The sequence below is a fragment of the Ursus arctos genome, unplaced genomic scaffold (genome assembly GCF_023065955.2).
Source record: "Ursus arctos isolate Adak ecotype North America unplaced genomic scaffold, UrsArc2.0 scaffold_14, whole genome shotgun sequence".
Classification (NCBI taxonomy): domain Eukaryota; kingdom Metazoa; phylum Chordata; class Mammalia; order Carnivora; family Ursidae; genus Ursus; species Ursus arctos.
In genome coordinates this window covers 46,440,070-46,461,955 of record NW_026622808.1, presented here as the reverse complement: position 1 = coordinate 46,461,955, position 21,886 = coordinate 46,440,070, and the positions used below count along the sequence as shown (strand labels likewise).

The following is a 21,886-nucleotide window of genomic DNA, read 5'->3' as shown; positions in this document are numbered from 1 at the left end:
TATCAAGTTATTGGATAATAAGTTAATACTTACCATTTTAAAATATTATAGGCAAATTCTGGAGCAAAGCAGTCATTCCAGTGATAAAATAAGGAAATATGGAAAATTGACATTCAGCAGTTTTGTAGTCACCATTCATGCTGCGAATATGGAAGGCTGGCTCCTTTTTGGTAATACTACTGAAGTCATACTAAACTTTGAAAACTGAAAATATTAGTATGCTCAAGAGTAACTTTTGGCAAAAATGATCTAACAAAACCAAATTATTGGGCTGCTGATCTTGATTACTCAGAGAAAAAAGTGACATTTTTAAAAAACTGAAAACTCTTTTTAAAAAGTCAAGCTGTTTTCTTTCATCCTCTACTTGGTGTAACATCAGATGACTTGCCAGGGCTTCTAAATCCTCAGAGCGAGCTTCTGTTTCCGCGGTCACCGTGACTCAGCATGAGCTCCCTCCTCAGACACGGGCGGCCACTCTGCGGTCCAGCACATGATGATTTTAATTTATTTAATTTCTCTGGCAACAATACCAAGGACAGTGGTCAACACCAACTTCTGGCTTAGTCCGGAATAATGGCTTGGGCTTGATTAGGAATTATCAAACAGTGATTAGTCCTTTGAAAAAACTTGGGACTCGGTGACCGGTCCCACTGTTTCCGCCTAGTGTCCTCTGTTATTTTACCCATCCAGATCATTTTGCTTCCTTCACTGTTGGAAAGCTGTCATCTGCTCAAGCACCATTGGGATTATTCCTCTGTGTTCACCTTAACAGTATGATTCCTTTTACCAGAGAAATCACTCCCTCTTCCTTCTTTCTTCTCTGCAGTTCCAGACTACCAAGAACAGGACATCTTCCTCTGGAGAAAAGAGACTGGATTTGGATTTAGGATTCTGGGTGGAAATGAGCCAGGGGAACCTGTGAGTCTCTTGTCTGCTTCTTCCCCCAGTGCTGTTTTCTAAGATATCAAAGCAAATCGGCAGCAGTGGCAAATCACCAAGATTTGGGTCCAGCTAGACGCAACACGGACTGTTTCATTTCAAGCAGTGTGGGTTATTCGTTGGGTTTTGTGGAGCTCCTTTTGTCTTGAGGAAGAAGAGACAAGTTGTCTTCTTTAAAGTTTATATTCATGTTTATAAAAAGTGGCAGCTCCAGCACCTGGAGCTCCCCATCAAAGAAAATGAAAACAAAAAGCAAAATAATAGTCATCAACTAATAAAACAATGGCCTGATCATCCCTTCTGGCCAAATCTGTTAAATCGGCCAGGAGGGAGTGGGCTTTGTATCCTGAGTAGCTAGTGCATAGAGAGCACTTGACAAGACGTGACAGATCAGAGGAGGTAGGGACCACGGTCTTTACAAAAGGAGAACAAGAACCCTGAACAAGAGTCAGGAGACACCTAACCTCCCTGGTCCTCCGTTCCCTCACCTTTAGAATAAAATTGTGTAACATCGCAAAAAATGTTTTGAAAGGACAAAAGAGAACTAAAGAGAACTAAAGATACTGTTAATTTCTCGTACTAAAAATAGCTGTTATTTATTAAGCACTTAACTACGTGCCAGACCCCCTGCTAATCATTTCTCCATCAAATTCCAGAATTTATCCCCATTTGTCAAATTATCAAAGACACAGAAGTGTTAATTCACTTGTCCCAGATATAGCATTAGTAAGTGGAGAGACTGGAAGGGGTCTGACTTCAGGATCCACATACTGAATCACCCTTTTGTCAAAGTTCTTTGTAGCTGTCAATACCATCTAAAGGTAGTTACAGCATTGTTATCTAGTGAGGGAGCAAGGAAAGCACAAATACTTTCACTAAGGTTTAATGAACAGTAACTGTAACAAGACACTAACTATAGAGACTGCTCTGCACGCAGCTTCCTAGAGTACAGAAATGGGATGTCAGAGCAGACTTTGCTTGATTCATTGCCTCACTGCACAATATTTATTGTGCATTCCCTATTGCTAGGCATAGTGCTGGACCTTTAAAGAACAGTAACATTACTATTGTAATTTCCAGAGTTTTCTAGAAGAGGGTTTTGAAGTAAACAGAGAAGAAGAAAAGGTTTTGCAAATAAAGGAGTAAAGTGATGTACTTCTGCAAAGGGGAAAAAAGAGTGAGTCCTCACCAGACCCTAGAGAAAGGTCAAGGAACCAAGCAAGAAATAGTTACTTTCAGGACACCTGGCTGGCTCAGTCAGAAGAGCGTGCAACTCTTGATCTCAGGGTCATAAGTAAGAGCCCCACGCTGAGTGTAGAGATCACAAAAAAAAAAAAAACCCACAAACTTAAAAACAAAAAGAAACAGTTACTTTTCTACCATTTAAGAATTACTGTAGCACCTATCACGATGGCCTGGTACCCAGTGGGTGCTCAGTAAATGTTTATAGCACAGATGCAGACATGAATGAATGAATTGAACTGTTCTCAGAAATGTGAAGGCCATCAGTATAATAGTAAACCAAAAGGTCAGTGTTTCATACATCATCCAATTATTCAACAGATTTATATTGGTCACATCGTACCGCTGGGTGCTGCTGATACGGATGGCCGCCTGAGGTCTGGGGATGAATTAATCTGTGTGGACGGGACACCGGTAATTGGAAAATCACACCAGCTTGTGGTCCAGCTTATGCAACAAGCTGCCAAGCAAGGCCATGTCAACCTCACAGTGAGACGTAAAGTGGTGTTTGCAGGTATGTTTTCCATGTATTCCTTTAGACGGTGCTTTGTCATTTTATGCACAGAAAAGGCCCCCTTCCTGTGTCTGCCTCCTCAAGTATCTATTTTAGCAAATCTTTACAAATGTGATTAAGCTCAGACTTTCCAGATGGTTTGCTTCTCTCAAATCCAGCAAAACTATTGTCATTCAAAAGTACGTTAATGTGCCATTCATGCACGTTCAGCAAAACCTTCTGGAAGAGGACTAGTTGAATATATACTACACCTCTCCTCATCTCCCTGCCAACCAGAACTTAGTCACCTCTTCAAGTGATGTTAATTCTCAACAAAAGAGGTCATTATAAAAGGCAGGAACGCTATAGCTTCAAGATAGAAGAACAAAAATTAGTTTTGTGCCGCCAAATAAGCTCATAAAAACGTCAGTGATGCCTTACTCCGTTCTTGCGTGTCATAGGTGAGAAGCCAAGGTTTGTTTTCTCTGTAGGAAGGTTTTGGAGGTGGCCAGTCCGTGGCCATCTTTGACTCCTTCCTCCTGCCTGCAAGCTTTAAAGGACTTGAGTTCGCCAAACACACGAACCCCTTCCGGCTCAACTCAAATAGAACCTTCCCTGTGAAACCCTCAGAAATTCCCTCCTTCTTCCAACTGCCTTCCAATTTTGGCATTCCTTCCTTGCCATTTTTGTGAATCATGGTTTACTTTTGTATCAGAATCTGCCATTTTGAGACAGCTTGTTGTGTAACTGTCTCCTTCCCATTCACTCACCAGCGTCTTGAAAGCACACACCACATGGGTTGTTCACTCTGTCTGCAGCCCCCACCTCAAAATAGTTAAGACAGAATGCAGAAAAAGCAGATTGTTGTATCACTTGAATTACTGAAGAAATATGACATGAAATATTATCATTTCTTCAGAGCTTTAATATTTGTGAAACAGAGACTTACCAAATAAAATTAACTGGCCCTTTGTTAGAAAAAAATTGTGTAACTCATTTAAATGGCATATAATTAATTACAGAATTGAGATATCAGATTCTAGTGTGAGAGTCCTACCTCACTGAAACCGTGGAAAACGGTGTTAATCAGTCATGGATTATGCCCATAGAGCTCATTTATGGCCTCAGAATATTTCTTAAAATGGTGTTTTTATGCATGCTACTGACATGCAGTCAGGAGCTGTCAGTTAGAAATGGCTTTTGAGATGGGATGAAAACGTTCGATTTCACTGACTCGGATAAAAATAATAGAGCAATGAGATTTTGTTTCAGATGTATTTTTTAAATATTAAATTTTTGGGGTTTTAAGCTCTGAGTCAAAGGCACGTTAAATCTATAAGAGACATTAGACTGAGTACAATAAGCCAGTCACAAAAGAGCAAACGTGATATGAACCCACTTATCGGACAGACCACAAATAGTCAAACTCATAGAGACAGGAAGCCGAATGGTGGTTGCCAGGGCTTGGGGGAGGGGAAAACGGTTCATTAGTGTTTAATGCGTACAGAGCTTTAATTTTGGAAGATGAAGAGGTTCTGGAGGTGGATGGTGGTGACGGTTGCACGTTGTTGTGACTGGACTTAATGCCACTGAACTACACACTTAAAAATGGTTAAGATGGTAAATTTCATGTTATGTATATTTTTACCACAATAAAAAGAAATATATGAAGGGAGAAACAATAAATGTTGTACCCAAAACTCGAACATAACATTTTGTTCCAAGCGTCAAACCTGGGTCATTCCTGCTTATTATCCTGGCTATTTTGGTGTGCTTTATCCCATCACCCGATGAAGCAATAAAACCGGAATTCTGAGGAACGCTACTGTACCCAGGAGTGTGATCAGAGTAGACAATGACATCTGGAAAGTAGGAAGAGAAACTAAGTATACCCCTGACGGGTGTTGCCAAGAATCCCACAATATGGTAACTTGAATGGTAAAGTCAACGTGCACAGTCCGGCCTGCTGGAAAAATGGAGAGCAACGCTGCTTGGCAAGCTGGGCAGAAATGTGATTCTCGAGACGTGCGCTGAGGTCTCTGCAGTCAAAGTGGGGGGCCCCATGGGTGCGACCACACCTGCGCTTCTGCTCACGTTCTTGTGGTTCGTGCCCCGGGGAGGCCGTTCAGAGGGGGCCCCTCTTGCAGCCACGTGGAGCCCGAGAGCGGATGCTGTCTTCAGGATGCTCTTGTCCCCGGGGGTGTTCTTCCGTGGGCTCCTGGCGGTAGCTGGGGCACAGGAGCTGCGTACCGGAGAAGGGGCTGGGGTCTCCTTGCTCGCTGTGGCGCCAGCAGCGGGCAGGCCGAGCGGGGCATGGCTGAGTCCGGGTCTCTCTCTCTGGCTCTCCCCTGCAGCCCCCAAAGCCGAGAACGAGGTGCCGTCTCCGGCCTCCTCCCATCACAGCAGCAACCAGCCGGCATCGCTGACTGAGGAGAAGCGCACCCCGCAGGGCAGCCAGAACTCCCTGAACACGGTGAGCTCGGGCAGTGGCAGCACCAGCGGCATCGGCAGCGGCGGCGGCGGCGGCAGCGGCGTGGTCAGCACGGCCGTGCAGCCCTACGACGTGGAGATCCGGCGCGGCGAGAACGAGGGCTTCGGCTTCGTCATCGTGTCCTCGGTGAGCAGGCCCGAAGCCGGCACGACTTTCGGTGAGTGTCCCGTCCGCTGCCCTGGACGTTCCCGGGACGCCGGCCGCGGCGAGTGCGGTGTGTTGCAAGGGAAAGATGGCCAAAATCTCATTAACAGAAATGCCTTCCTGCTTTTCGCTTCAGGTAATTAAAATCTTAATGGGGGATGGAGAGTGTGTTCGGTAGCTTTTCCCCTCCTGAAGGTTGATTTTTTTTTTTTTTTAACCTTTCATCTTCCATGGAGAATGCGTGTTCACACGCTCACAACTTCAAGCATAAATGAAATTTGTATGAAATTTGAAGAGCGACCCCTTGACAGTGTAGAGTGAGAAATCCTTGGCAAAGAGTGCCTTTGTGAGGTCCTGAGGAGGCTGTCATGAATAGCAGAAGCCTCAGCAGGGGGAGGAGTTTTTGGACCGAGCTTACGAGCTTCCGAGCTTAGGGTTGTAAAAATGCCTAGGGAACAGTACAAGTGTAAAGAGTAAACATCATCGCATGAAGTGCGCAGGCCACCTTATCTGTGTCCTTTCTCTACTCTATCCCCCTCTGAAATGTTGAAATGTTCGATAATATTTTTACCATTGTCTGCTTAAGAATCTAGTTAAGATCTGAGTTAAGAGCCATTTATCTTCACTGCCCTTGAATCCCAGCAGGGCTGATTTTCCAGGCTTATCCGGATGTTGGGGGTTTCAGCAGAGTATGGAGAAATCCAGTTGTCACCCGCTCAGAAGGTTAACTGATGGGTGTACTAGCAAAGACAAACAGGACCCACATGATTCCAAGAACCTAGTAATCTGTGAATCTATTTCCTGGTAGAATGGATTATAATAAATGTACCCAGAAATGATCCATTTTCTTCGTTAGATAAAAAGTCACCTGTTAAATCCCCAAACCTATTTGCTCATTAATATGGAATAGGATGGGAGATGGGGAAGGGCTGTGCAGCTCTATCCCCAAATGACTTGTCCACAAGAGTCTGATGACCTGTGGCCGAGGTCACTGCTGGCGAAGATCAGGCAAGGTGCTCCGTCCCTTCAGCTTTCTGATCCGGTAGAACTCCCTTTACCTTCATGTAGTGTTTGTATGTTGCTTCCTGCTAAAGCCATTTGCCCTGAGGTCTGTTCATTAGGAGACTGAGTCAGTCGGGTCTACGCATGTATGGCTGCAGTAACAAATGCCCATTACTAACAGTGCTTTTGAGAGCTACATTAATAAAGTTACCACAGCATGTCATGAATGGATGACTGGACACCAAGGCAAGGTTTTTTGGGTTTTGTGTGTAAATTAATTCGGGGGACTTTTCTGCTTAATTTAAAAATATAAAGAAAGGCAGAGGGGGGAAGAATTCCCATTGCTTTCTTCAGATCTTACAATTTGATTGTCCCCATGCACCCCCTGATGTTCTCAGGATTTCAGAATTCTCGGTTTCACTTTTACAATGAGATAGATATGTCAGGTGGGAGGCTCTGTGTTATTTAATGAATACTGAATGTCTTCTCACAATTTGGTCTTTGTTTTCCTCTGGCTCTTACAATAAACAAATTCAACTTTCCCCAATACGTTGCATGAGACTTCTGTTTCAAACTGTGCAGAGCTTTCCTCGCACCTGCTGTTTGATACCTTTTCTCATGTGATTTGTCCGTGGAGAGGGGCTAAACTTAATCTGGACCTTGGATTTGAGTATGGAAACCCACCAAACCTGCCTTTCGGATTCCGAAAGACCGTGTGCTTCCTTTTTAAAGATTCTGTGGCCTTGGCCTTACATGCAGTGATACACACTCAGGCAAATATGCTGAAATTCCAAGAAATTATAATGCCTTTCCCCGCACATTTTATCCTCAAGGTCCAAATTATGACAGAAGCGCCCACTCAGTGTCAGTGTTTCCCACGTTCATTTTATCACCCTTTCCAAGGGGCAACTCACCTGCATAACGAGCTTCACAGTCCTCAGAAAGACAAATTCTCAAAATAGGTAAATAAGCATTTGGCTGCAGACCCTGTGTCAGGACTCCAAGTCAAATCTCCCACCGCTCTCCAGAAGTTAGCAGTACTCGTGGTTGTGACATGGGCTGCCTCAAAGTGCACAAAAAGCTTTCCTCTTCATATGCCCTTTTCCTGGTTTTCATATTGTAGATGTGCAGTAAATGGCCATGAGAAAGGAAATGATCAAAGGAAAGGGCTGAGGAAGGATTTGAACCTACCTTTGGCTCACTGTCCTTAGCCCGAGTAGATCGCAGGTCTTCAGAGTCCTTTGAGGGGATTTTTGTGAGGAAGGAGGAGGATTTCAGAGCTAATGAGCCACTGAGGCCCTACCCTGAAAACATACACAATAGGCTGATTGAAGAAAGGTCATAAAAAGAAAAATAGGGACCAAGGTTGGGTGGCTTTGTTGGCTCCTGTCTTGTAATTATGCCTTTTTCCTGAAGCTTTCATCACTCTGGAGAGAAGGCAGCAAGACTAAGTGTTTGTCCGTTAGGTGTTTTCAGAGGGAATTTTGGTGGTAGCAGACGCTCATGCCTCACCAGACGCCTAGTGATTATTTTTTCTAAATGGAGAAGGAACAAAACATTGGCAGAGGCTTAAACAGCAGCTGGCAAAAATGAAGTGAGGTGAACACGGAATGTGTAAAAACATCCATCCCAGCTCTGGGCTTCACATTTGCAGACCCAAAATAAGCCAACGGCGAGTTATTTTGGGGCTCTTGAGAATCTCTGAAGTTGCTAAACATCCCCAGTGTTGTCAGTGATCGAAGGAGGGAAGCTGGGGTTTTCCCCACATTTGGAGCGGGGCAGGGAGCGCGGCGAGGAGCAGCCACGGGGGGCAGGGAGCGCCTCCCACACAGGCCCTGAGTGTTGCCAATGTTTTGACCATCGGGCACAGAGCTCTCCTTTAATAACATTTGCTTAATGCTTTAATTAATTAACACTTAACCTTCTCTTTCCCTTTTCAACCCTTTTTCTCCTCCCTTCGCTGTATTCCCGCATAACTTAAAAAAAATAAATAAAAACTCAATACCAAAGCAGGCAATGCATGTGTGGCTATGCCTCACAAAATAGGTCGGATTATTGAAGGGAGTCCTGCTGACCGATGTGGCAAGCTGAAAGTGGGAGACCGGATCCTGGCAGTGAATGGCTGTTCCATCACCAACAAGTCCCATTCAGACATTGTCAACCTAATCAAGGAAGCAGGAAACACAGTTACCCTCCGCATCATTCCCGGGGATGGTAAAGTATACCTCTTGTGTCTCTCGTTCTCTCTCGAGCTCTTTCTGGGCCTCTCTCTGTGTCTCTCTCTCATCAGGATCCATGTAATTGAAGAGTGTTGATTTGGAGACAGGCTTACCCAGCCCTAACTGAGCATAGCCATCCTACAAATGGAAGCCATCATTACTAAACCTTACCCTCCCACACCCCCGCTTACGTAATCCTCTTTCCCTGTGACCCTGTCTTGCTGCAGATACAGACACTGCAGAAAATCTTAACTTACCCCATTTTATTTTGGTTTTGGTACCCTTGTCCTTAAAATGAAAGAGTAGTTTGAATACAGGTGGTAAAGACCCTCTGATGTTCTCTCTGGAAATGATTAAAGATTTTTTTTTTTTAATCACTAAAATTTAACGATATGAGGGGTGCCTGGCTGGCTTAGTTGGTAGAGCATGTGATTCTTGATCTCAGGGTCGTGAGTTCAAGCCTTATGTTGGGTGCGGAGCACACTTTAAATTAAATTAAATTAAATTAAATTAAATTAAATTAAATTAATAAACAAAATAAAATAAAATTTTTAAACCAAAATTTAACTGTATGATTTGATATCACAAAACCTACATAATGACAATTCAGCGCCAATACTTTTTTATTCCCCCAGAATAAGTGAATATATGAAAGGCTTTTGTTGAATAAGAGATCCTTAGGGTTTGTGCTTACTTGGTTTGTCTAATTGTTGCATGTGGATGAAGAAAGAATAAAACCTCTTTTTTGATAGGTTATATCTGCATTAAAACAGGCCTAGTGTTGTTTGTTAGTTTGCTTGATTATTTGGTTAAATTCAGATCTTGTTTCTTTTACACCGTTGGTGATTCTGCCCCCTAGGGGACATTTGGCATTGCACGGAGTGGGTGCTAATGGCATTTAGTGGTTAAAGGCCAGGGATGCTTCTAAACATCCTACAGGATGCAGGAAAGCCCCCCACAATGTAACGTTATACAGCAGAAAATATCAATACTCGTTATTCGTATCTTTTTTAAGATTGCTTTATTTATTTTAGAGGGAGAGAGTGCAAGAGTGCATGGGAGGAGCGAGGGTCAGGAGGAGAGGGAGAGAGAGAATCTCGAGTAGACTGCGCTGAGCACGGAGCTGACGCAGGATTCGATCTCACCATCCTGAGATCACGACCTGAGCCCAAATCAAGAGCTGATGCTTAACCGAGTGAACCGCCTAGGCGCCCCTCTCATTATTCATATTTAATAAAAATGAAGTTGATATACTGATGTCACTAAGTATGATTCTTCGGAGGATTAAGTCCTAAACACTGACTTCCTTCTAAACAGACTTTGCCTTTGGGAGGAAAGTGATACTTGTCTCAAATGTTTCAATGTCTCTTCCGTTTGCTGTTACTATACATGTTATAAAATAAAATACATATTCTAAAAGTCAGTATTTCTCAAGAGAAAATGTGGTTTAAGGAGATGGCGTGATAAAAATTCTGTCCTTGGGGCACCTGGGTGGCTCAGTCGGTTAAGCATCTGCCTTCGGCTCAGGTCATGATGCCAGGGTCCTGGGAAAGAGCCTCACATCTTGCTCCCTGCTCAGCGTGGAGTCAGCTCCTCCCTCTCCCACTACTCCCCCTCATTCATGCTCTCTCTGTGTCTCTCTCAAATAAATAAATAAAAATCTTTAAAAAAAATTCTATGTCCTTGATCTGTAAAATAAGAAAATCAGAGATTTTATCTGAAAGTAATTCACCAAATGAATTTTTATAGTTGCTAGAAAGCAATCCCTCTTGGTTTCAAATTCAAGTGGTGTAAACTGTGCCTTTCAGAAAAAAATCATAAACCAAACAATAAATATTTGAAAATTGTTGGTTCCAAAACCAGAGTATTTTCTCTGAGCCAAAAATACCCCATACCAAATGTGGAGGGAAAAATAGCTCCTTGATTGCTGGTCTACTTCACCCTGCCTCGGATGCATGGTTAGTAATTTACCATGTGGTCTGGAGTCCATTCCACCAGTTCACTACTCTGGAGGACAATTACCATTTAGGAATGTGTTCGCAAATTGATAGAACATAGGTTCCAATGGAAAGGATGAAGGAAGCCAGAAAAATTAAGGGAGAAGTAGTTGAGAGAGCCAAATGTACTATATAAATTTAGACACATCTATCTACATGCCATAAGGAGATTTCAAAAAACGAATCCAGAAGAACGAGACACAGGCATTGACTTGCTTTGTCTATGTCGGTCAGGCTTAATGTGGGAAGGACAATGTCCAAAAAAGGAAGGAAGGAAGGAGAGAATATACTCCTTGAGGGAAGGGCTTAGAAAAAAGTTTGAAATCCGGGAAAGATGTAAATATGCAGAAGCAACTTATACTACCGTGCACATATTAGGTATTGACTTAATAAAGTGCAATGGAAAAGTTTTGGAAAATCTGAACACCAAGAAACATAGTGCAAGGTGAATTATCCAGTAACAATTGTCAATAAAAAGGCATTTTTTAAAACTTAAGTACTTAAAAAAATGTAAAATTCAGGTAGACATATCACATACTCTCTTGGCTAGAAGAAAGTAAGCATGACAGCTGATAGAATGTAGTTGAGGACCAATGGGCTGCCCAGGATGTGATTTCATCCCAAGGTACTGCAGCAGTTCATTGCCATGATAATAAAACTCTTCATCAATTACTTTGTAGATTTCAGAAGCCAGGTAAAGGAAATCAGGTCTGACAGAAGGTAGATTGCTGATGCTCATCTTTTTAATGGGGCCAAAAGTGGAAATTATAATTGAGGCAGGGGAGTTGGATTTCTGGAGAGGTGATAGAACAATCAAGAAGTTTGCAAACATCTAGAAGACAGCGTGACCATAAATGAAGGTCTGATGAAGATAAACACGGCAGATCACTTCCTCTCTGTGAAGGTGTGTTAGACATGGAGAACTGTAGAATAAAAGGGAGTGTGTGTTAGGGACCTCTGCTCTCCTTCACACCTTTCACACTAATGGTTAATCACGTAGCCCAAAGAGAGTTTGTGTTGGCGGTCCTTGTGAGGAGACTGAAGTTCTTAGAAATCCATGTTATCCATAGTACTGTTGTCAGAAACCCTAGGAGGCACTTCAAGAAGATGGGAAAACGTGTTCTCTTTTGGGCGGTGCTCGGAACCCACTCAGGATCCACTTCTTTCCCTCTCTCCTGCTGCCTGATTCTTTTTTCTTGTCATTGCTCACCTGGTATTTTCTCCAACTTACTTCCTCTGCACTTTCCCTAACTCTGCTTCTCCCATTTCTCTGTGCCCTCCTCAGCTCCCCATCAGTCCCCTTCTACAAAGACTCGGAAACATGACTTCCCTTTATTTGGCTTCCTGTGTTTCTAGAAGGCCTGCCTTCTAAGGTCTTGGACAGGCCTAGATCAGGGGGTCCTCACCATCTCTGCTTTTACTATCTTTGGGACCAGAGTGGGAGGTGCAGTGGGGGCAGAACATTTTCTCCTGTGTGACGTGGGCAAAAGATAATAAATGTGTAAGGGCAGCACAGAAAGGCCCAGAGACTAGCCGAACGTTTTGAATCTGAACTTGAAATTTGACAAGTCAAACCACACACGTTTCCTACCACTTGCCTTCTGTAGAAATACTCTCTGAAATCTGGGTGGGAATGAAACTCTAATCAGACAGGGCAGACCCTTGACTTACTCAGACTGACACAGAACCATCAGTATGAATCAAGTTCTAGATAATCAAAATATTCATAAGCTTAAAAATCAGTTACTTATGGTAAGTCTTAAATTTGTACTTCAGATCACTCTCATTCAAAGTATTTGTTATATAGTAGGTAAGGGCATGGCAACCCGGCGTTGCTATTTCCTTGGCAAAGGCATAGAAGAGTATAAATATCTTAATAGAAGGCTCTGTGGATATGATAGCTAGCAAAGGGATAGGGCAAAAGGAACAGGGTTCCAACCATAACACATTTCTTAAGTCTCCCAAAGCTTCGAATATTTATGGGATTCAAATTTTCAAACGCTTCCTTTAGCATTTATTACATGTGTGTTTATGCATTCAAGTATTTATGAAAGGAATGATTGTATCCTTTGTTGATTTGTTTGGCTTTGTAGTGCGGATTCCGTAAGGGAGGCTAAAAGTATTAACATGGGGGCTAGGTTGGAATTGTAATCACTTGTCATGGAGATATTGAAACCCAAGGTAGAAGCTCTTGTCAGAAGTTAGTGCCCTGATTTAGCACGACACCGTGACAGTGCCTTGAGAGCCAGGATATGCTTTGCTTGAGACATGATTGCTATGGAAAGTGTAGTAATATCCATTTTCATTCCTCTGGGAGAGCTAAAGTAGGTGTGAACCCTGTTTAATAAAGGATGTAGGATACTTCCTGGAATTTATCATAAATATAACCAATCTGTGCATCTATCTTTGAGTTTTAAAAGTCCAGTACTTTGACATCCATTCATAATACTGTGCTGGATTAGGCTCTTCTATCAGGCCCTTGTTATATGGGGCAAGTTCTATTTTGAGATGGAGCTACAGATTGGTGATAATGGCCTTCACCTCTGTATTTTAAAAAGCTAGAGAGAATGTCAATACATAAAGTCTTGGTGTAATTCTAAGACTTAAAATTTTAATAAAATAAGTATAACTTTATTGATATTTAAAAAGCATCCTGGAAATCCAGGGTTTGCCAAAAATTATTTAAGTGCTTGGAAGATGGCTCATGAAATCTAGAGTCAAAGCAGAGTATTTTGTTTTTTAATTAAGCTGTGATAGTTGGTGGTATTTATGCAATAAAATAAAGGCACTGCTTATTTGAAAGGAACACACCAGTGAGATATAATTCTACATATCACACCAGTTAGATATATATTGATACCAACACATAATTCCCTTGTCAATGGAGGTAAGACTCTGGATGACTTTGGACATGTTACCTACCTTTCCTAAGCCTTAGTGTCTCCATCTGTAAAGTGGGGGAATAATTGCACCAATTTCATTGAGTTGTAGGAATTAAATGAAATAGTGCTTGTGGAAAGGCACTTAGCACAAAGCTTGGCACTTTGTAAATGATCAAGAAATGGTGGTGGTTCATAGATTAAGAAATACAGCAATAGGAGGAAAATTCAGTGAGCTCAAATAATCATTTGCATATAAATGTTAATTTTTTAAATACTTAAAGTTAATCTTCAGTCCAAAACAGATTTGCATATAAATATGCAGAAAATAGAAAATGAAAGATAGGAGGAAGATTAATAAAAGAATTCTATTTATATGTGTATTGAGTGATTATCTGTCATATCTCATCAAATGGTGAAAGCGCAGAAATTAAAAAATCTGTGTCAGAATGGGATCTGATCTGCCTTGAAAAACCCTGGCTACCAAGAACATACAAGAACTCGAAAGGGGAACTCCTGCACGATTCAGTAATTATAATCACTTTAATTACAAGGAAACGTTCTTTTTGGTATCCTGATGATGATTTCCCCATGGCCCGAACAATCGTGTGATTTCCCAGAGAGTCTCCATAAAAGTAATTACAATGAGCAATATGAAGTTTTTTTAAAGGACCGATACATGGGTTGATGAAACTTCCGGTGAATCATATCGATAGAGAGTGCAGTCTTTTAGCCCATTGTCCTGACACAGTGGGTGTACTTTATGGAAAATCACCTAGATTTATCACCTTGGTTGTGCCAGTTAACTGCACTCATAAAAATACTAATAATATGGTTTTAATATTGTGATAACAGTAATAAATACATGCTCCCAATAAAAAATGTGCTAATCATCTTTTGTATAGTTTTTATATGCCAGGCACGATCCCAAACACTTTGCTCTCAGATAATCTTTACATGAATTTTCTTAGGTACTCCTGTTGTCCCGCATGTACAGAAGAGAAAACCGAGGCATAGAAAGATTAAGGGACTTTGCATAAGTCCCAGCCAGTAAATTGCAGAGCTGAGGGTGCACACAGCCAGTCTGAGGCTGGAATCTGACTTCCTAGTAGGACATTATGCTAAGCCACCTCCCGTGAAGACTGAGAAACACCATCTCTCCAGCTCAGGGGGTTGCAAGATATATTGGCATAGTAAAGACTCAGAGGAAAAACAAAATATAGACACAAAAACACTTCCCTCTATTTCACCCATTATTTGTCATCCTTAATTGACCACATGTTCCTTTCCCTCAGAATCTGTAGGTTTAAAGAGATAATGGGAAACATGAGTTGGATTCACTTTACAGTTTACTTGATCCAGTTACATTTTCTTATTAAACTTGTGCCTTAGCTCGCAGCATCATGGGCTTTATAGGTGGCATATAAACTGTTAAAATCATAATTCAACTTTCTCATTTTGCAGAGTTTAAGTTCCCATGATAATAAATCGAAAATAGGAGTGGTAGTAAGGGCCATAGGTACAATAAAGGGGTATCGAGTGCTTACTGTATGTCAGGTACTTTACTAAGCTTTCCATATACTTTTATCAAAGAAAAGAATTACATTATCATCCCCTTCTATCAGATGAGGAAAATAAGGCATACAGCTAATGAGTGGGGAAAGGGGGATTGGATCTCAAGCCCATGATTTTAACTATGTAATGAAATAATAGGAAGCCTGACCCAAGCTGAGTTAATATCCTTAGGAAATTAAAATGGAAGACAGACCACAAGTAATTGGGATTTCTGTGATGTCCTGTCACCCACGATTACAGTGGAGAAGAGATGTAGTCCAGGACTCCCAGGTGGGACTACTTAACACATTTCGACTTAACACATAGAAACTTTGTTATACATCATGGATGGATACATGTAATCTGCAAGCATTAGGATGCCTACTATGAACCAAAGGCTCCTAGAAACTTGTAGACTTCATGGCACACTATGAATTAAATAGGCATCTTAGAACCTAATGACCACATTTAGTATTTTCTTGATGAGAAAATGTATGCCAAGTTCCAACAGTCAACCTAAAAATAAATATTAAAAGTGCCACTTGCTCATAGTTGCTTGCCATCTGCCTCGATCTTAACGGAGAAATAATTAGTAAAAGGATATATAACCATTAGTATATAAGTGATTACATTTTAACATATGCACGTTGGTATGAAGTCTATAGGGCATGCTCATGAGCATTTTCAAATTCTGGATCTCCAAACTTCTAGAGATTAATGAAGTTGCTTATGAACGTGGTTAGTGGAGAAGAAAGTCAATTTACATAAGAATGTAATCATATTCATTACATTAGGGTGGCTTCATGATTTATACAACTTATATTTACAAACTCTGGCTCTAATGCAAGTTTTGAAATTAATTTTTCATCAGTGATACTAGATGAGATCTGTGAAGAACTCCACATTTTCATTTGTGCTTCATTAAATGCCCTGGGGAAGAAGGTAGATGTGTGTGTGTGTGTGTGTGTGTGTGTAGTTAACAAGATGTTAGCACACTTCTGATTTTAATATTCACGCGAGGAAATCAAGCAAACACACTAAATGTCGCTGATAAATTGCAGGAAACATTAGTAGAAACATTTACTATTAGCCTCTAACATTCTGGGGAAAAGCCGTGCTGGTGCGGTGTTTCGATGGCACTGCCATTTTTTAAGTGTCAGGGAGGGAGGGCGAGACACCTCCGTTGGCTACGATTCTAGAGTAGCATGTTCTGGGGCAAACTCTTCAGTTCATCTGTGGGGATATCAGTTGGGAAGAGGGTAATGGGGACATACGTGCCTCATATCACAGAAGATCTTAGAATGGTTCTTTTAAGTCTTCCTTGTTTAGAAGTTCAAGTCAGGACTGCTTTAAACAGTGACAGAGAAACCAGACTGGTCATTCAGGTACGGGACTTCTGCATCCCTCCTGGTTTGATGATCTCTTCTCTGGGGCCCTCATTCTGTTATGTCCTGTCTCTCCCCACAGAGTCTTCAAATGCCACTTTGCTGACCAATGCAGAGAAGATTGCCACCATCACCACCACACACACCCCTTCTCAGCAAGGGGCCCAGGAGACCAGGTCAGACATAGCTTTAGTTGCTTTTGTTAGGTTTAAGGGAAAAAACTAACTCCTGGCCTGACGATGCCCGTCCTTGATTTTTTTTCTTCCTCCATGTCCCCATGGTTTGCTTTTACATTGATTTCTCTCACTTCGGCAGGAATACCACCAAACCAAAGCCGGAATCTCAGTTTGAGTTCAAAGCGCCCCAGGCAACACAGGTGAGGGCCGTTCTTCTTTTTGCTCTGTTTGCTTTGTACATTTCCTTCCAACTTTCTGAGACTATTTTTATGAGCTATCTTTTATAAGATATCCTCAATTAAAATAAATAACCTTTTGTGAGAGGACGTACTAAATATGTACTCACATGTAGTTATCTAGGAAATGACATTTTAGTTTACTACCTTTGAAAAATATTCCTAGATATCCTTTTCTAGGTGGGAAAAAACAAACAAAATAAAAAAACATGATTGTCTCAGAACTGGCCGTCAGAGAAAGCAAAATCGCTAATAGCTACTCACGGTATTCATGCTTGTTTTCGTTAAGGTGTTTCTAAGCCTTGTGAGTTTCAGGTGGGACCCATAGAGCTCACTGCCCGTCCCACAGGGTGGGAATGGGAGGCACAAACGTGCAGGTGAAGCACATTTGGGAAAGATTAGGGGATGGTTAAACGGGTTCATTTTGGCTGGTTTTCTCAGAGCCTTCAGCAATCCGTCCATGCTTCTCCTCGGCCAAGGTAGCAGCCACTCCCCAGATATGCGGAGGTCGTTGTTGGTGTCCTCGTGATAGACACTGCTGTCATTTTCCAGGCGTGGGGCACGGAGGCTGAACATCCAGCACCGTGCAGGGATGGTATCATGTAATGACTTTTCCTGCCACAAATACAATTTATGGTCTCCCTGATTAAATTTTAATATATGCATGTTGGTGTGTAGGCCACAGGCTCACTTGTGAATGTTTTCAGATTCTGCATCTGCAAACTTCTAAGATTAATAACCAATTGAGAATCTCCAAGAGAAGGGTAGAGACCGTGCCCTTTTGTCAAATCACTATGACAGACAACATGTGGGGAGAGATGGGAAGAAATATGGGCAGATAAACGCTCCCCTCCGAATGATTGCCTTTGGTTTTTTTTTTTTTTGAACAGGAGCAAGATTTTTACACTGTGGAACTGGAAAGAGGAGCCAAGGGATTTGGCTTTAGTCTTCGAGGGGGCCGAGAATATAACATGGACCTCTATGTTCTGCGCTTAGCAGAGGATGGTCCAGCAGAAAGGTGTGGAAAGATGAGGGTAAGTAGGAAGAGGAGTTTGGACAAATAAGTCATCTGCAGTGACCTTTTGACATTACATGACTAGAACTTTCTTGTTCCCAAGAACTGCATTTTCTGCTGTTTTCAGGACACTCTAAAAGCATGACTCCCACCCTAGAATAAATTTCTCCCTAAAATATAATTGGTGGTAGCTGCTCAAGTTAGGGGAGCCCTTCTAACTCTTCAGGGTGGACTGAAGGATTGAAATTACTTATAAATTTACTGAAGTAAATACTTTCTCAATCTAGTCCCATAGTTCTTACGCTTCATCTCATAAGGCAGACACATCACTTCACAGGAAATCCTAGGTAGACCAGGATGCTTACAGAGCAGGAAAGGCGTGTAGTCCTGTAGGTTCTGGGTGGTGAGCTCCATGCGGTCTCCAGCGAGTCACCAGCTGTGTTACCCTAGCCTCAGGAGCAGGTCAACTCTGCCTCAGCAAAAGACCAGCGTCTCAGTGGCATGAATATTCATGGTTGCTCTGTAGTAGTCAAAGCTGCAAATTCAAATATACACATGCCAAAAGAGCACTCTGTTGTGTTTAGATATCTAGTATCTGTTACTCTGTATGCAGATGTCACTTTCCGGGGGGATTAGGTGGTTTAAAAAAAATCGTCTCGTCATTATAGAGAGGTCACTTAAATTGAGGCATATGCATAGGGAGCAATTTGCTACAAATGGAAAGAAATCAAGACAGCCGGGTCAAGAAAGGAAAAAAGCACATGGAACTGGTCCAGAGCAAAGAGGGAAAAAAGTGACCAAGGGTAGGGAACTTAATATTTGTACTTAGGCATAATGTTGCTTGTTAGGTTTCTTCAGATTGAGTTTTTTTAAAAAAGATTTATCTATCTATCTATCTATCTATCTACCTATCTATTGAGAGAGAAAGAGCTGGGGAGGGGCAGAGAGAGAGGGAGAAGACCTCATGCCAACTTCTTGCAGAGCTCAGAGCCCAACACAGGGCTTGATCTCATGACCTGAGCTGAAATCAAGAGTCAGAGGCTTGATCACCTGAGCCACCCAGGTGCCCCCAGATTAAATTTTTAATGAGTGTTTTTTTTTTTTAATTGAGAAAGTAAACCATGAATATCGCTATTAAAAATTAGTAAAAAATGGTGTATGTTAAAATGTGGTTTCCAAAGTCAAACTGTATAACCAATTCCTTGTATATTCTGTTATGCATATATATACACAATTTGTACACAAAGGAACAGAGACACTGTATATTGCTTTTGTTTAAATTTTAAACACATGGGGTATGCTTTTCCATGTCTTTGCTTACTGAAAAAAGTTTCTGATTGAATGAACTATCATTATCATGGTATTTTGTATTATGCTGTGTAGTTCACAAGACACATTTAGGTGTATTATCCAGTTTGGTCCTCACACCTTGGAAGGGATGGGTTGTTAACATCCCCTTTTACTGATGAGTAAGTGTGTTCCATGAAGTTAAAGGATTTGAGCAAGATCAGTTAGCTAACAAGTGATAGGACTCAAATTCAAGGCTTTAATCTCCAAAGCCAGTGCTTTTCCTCTTTTACCTTCTGGAAAATAAGCTCCATGAGAGTAACAATCTTGCCTGTCTTATTTACTCCTTTATCTCCAGGGCCTAGAATAGTAGCTGACACATAGTAAATGCCACATCCGTGTATCAGCCAGGGTTGTGGTCTCATCAGAAAACTCACCTGGGGAAGCATTTGCTTCTAAGCTCACTCACAGGTCGTTGGCAGGATTCAGTGCCTCTGGGCTGTTGGCCGTAGCTGTCCCTCATTTCCTTATCATGGACTCTGTGGGGCAGCTCACCACATGCATCAGATTGAACAAATGAGAGAATAAAGGAGGGGCACACAAGACAGAAGCCACAATTATTCTATAACTTTATCTTTGAACTGACATCACATCACACTTGACATATTCTGTCTGTTAGAAGCAGGTCACTAATTCCAGCCCGCACTGGAAGGGAAGGAGAGTACACAGGATATGAATATAAGGAGGAGGGGATGGGGGGCATCCTAGAAACTGCCTACTACATCTTTTCCTGAACAACTAATATTCCCTTTACTGCTTTCTTTTTTTCCCTTAGCACTTACAGTCACCAATATACACGTCTCTAATTTTCTTGTTAATTATCCTCCATTAGCATGGCATCTCCACGAGAGCAGGGATTGTTTTCTTTCTTTCACGGCTGGATCCTAAGCAACAGGAGATTTTCTGGAATATTCTCAATAAGTATTTAGTAAATCACTCCATGGAAGAATTTTTAAGCATAAAGCACCTTAATAGCTGGTCAGCCCCTTTGTGACGTTCTCACTCTGTCGTCTCTTGCTTTGGCAGATTGGTGATGAAATTTTAGAGATCAATGGCGAGACCACCAAAAACATGAAGCATTCTCGGGCTATAGAACTGATTAAGAATGGTGGCCGCAGGGTGCGTCTGTTTCTGAAGCGGGGAGACGGCTCGGTACCGGAATATGGTGGGTCAAACTATGAAAACCTTCCTTCCTTCCCTGGCATGACTCCATGAATTTGTCTCCAGAACTGCAGCAGGAAAGTCTTTTTGTTTTCCCCCTACTCACCAGTGTCTCACCAGCCTTTCGCACCATGCGATTGTTTGCCTCGCTTGTTCTGAAATCTCTACACATTTCATCCTTTTGCTTGCTTACGTGGACCGGGGCGTGGCCTAAGACAAGATCTTTATAGCCCCCTTTCTGATAATCAGAGAGAACATTTTGTCTAGTCCAACCAAGAGCGAAGGAATGTTTGTTGGAACTGTGCCAAACTGTTTCTCAGATCCAATTGTTAGCACAAACTGACTATACTCCTTTTCAAAAGCAGGAAAGCAGGTTTCCTGAGTTACGGTATGTTGAGGCACAATTCTTTCTTTTTTTTTTTTTTTTTTTGATTACTTGATGTTTTTTGAGATGATTTGGGGGCCTTGCTCACCTCCTTTATGCGCTGTATATGACACTTCTGCATATTGCCCCTTGCTGGTCCCTATCCCCAGTCAGACCACCTGAGCCCACTACCAGAAGACAAACAAAACCGCTGACATATTAGCCATATGTTTTTAGATGAAAAAGGATGAAATAGATTCCCAGTGCTCATCATGAGGGAAACATGTTCCTATACCTTTCCTATGGGGAAAGCCAGGTTATACATAGAGTTCCTTTGTCATATGTGTAGACATGATTTGAGTAAACAGCAATGATCTTTACATAGCGTAGTCTTCTGATGGCAAAATATTGTATATTATAATGATTATGTCCTATTTATTTGAGAGTCTTGTTTAAAATGAAAAAAGAAAAAAAAAGCTATGCCCTAGATGTAGGGCTTTTCTTCCCAACCAAAGGTCTACAGAAGTTTCTATAGAAACTGTGATTGAATGGTCCCCATATACGTTGGTCCCCTTTATTAGGGATTGATCTGTTATCACCCTCTTTTCTGAAAGTCGTTCTGCACAATTCCCGGTTGCATTTTGGGCTTGATGAGATCCTTAATTCAGACGCAGCTCAAAGAGAAGGATAACCCCTTTAAAGGACAGCCTTCCCAGGTGTTGGACACTCACACAGGTGTAAAATACAAGGGGCCCAAGGTGGGGGAAGGGGGGTCATCCGATGAGGCCCCTTTAGACACGGCCAACCACAGGGGAGGTGTTTGAATGTTGAGATGCCACAGCTGTGCACTGTACTAAACCTCTGACCATAGGTGTATCAATGCCACGGAAACTGTGTAACACTGTCTCCCTTTTCTGTCTCCCTATGCTTCTGTTGGATGTGATCTTTCATTTGAGAATCATCGTCAGTAACCTGTGTACCTTCTCAAAACCTATGTCTGTTGCACTGAGGATGAAAATCCAACACTAACAACTGTTCTTTGGGCTAAAAATAAAGATCCTTTAAATACTCATTTTTTCCAAGAAGGGTTGAACCTGCCAGAGTTGTGCTGCTGTAATGTCTCCATGTGTCATTTGGACTAAATCTCTCTAATTCTCTCGATTAGAGTCACAAATGGGTTATAATATGTTAAGTTCCAATATTTTTCTGACTGATTGGAACCTGCTTCTCTGTGAGGCTATT

The 21,886-nt window shown here is 41.8% G+C and overlaps 1 protein-coding gene across 18 annotated transcripts in view; it reads left to right on the top strand.

The window, feature by feature from the left end:
* Window positions 1-21,886, top strand: part of MAGI1 (membrane associated guanylate kinase, WW and PDZ domain containing 1) — a 604,286-nt gene that overhangs the window by 576,352 nt on the left and 6,048 nt on the right. For 5 of the 18 annotated variants that reach the window (XM_057311872.1, XM_026501186.4, XM_026501185.4 and 2 more), the window contains 8 exons: window positions 827-918; window positions 2,503-2,695; window positions 5,029-5,322; window positions 8,325-8,525; window positions 16,428-16,521; window positions 16,661-16,721; window positions 17,648-17,791; window positions 20,146-20,284. In XM_057311872.1, coding sequence (XP_057167855.1) covers window positions 827-918; window positions 2,503-2,695; window positions 5,029-5,322; window positions 8,325-8,525; window positions 16,428-16,521; window positions 16,661-16,721; window positions 17,648-17,791; window positions 20,146-20,284 — 1,218 coding nt within the window. Of the gene's footprint in view, window positions 1-826; window positions 919-2,502; window positions 2,696-5,028; window positions 5,323-8,321; window positions 8,526-16,427; window positions 16,522-16,660; window positions 16,722-17,647; window positions 17,792-20,145; window positions 20,285-21,886 lie in introns of all 18 variants that reach the window. The other 13 variants (XM_026501184.4, XM_026501183.4, XM_026501188.4 and 10 more) reach the window with 3 other exon arrangements.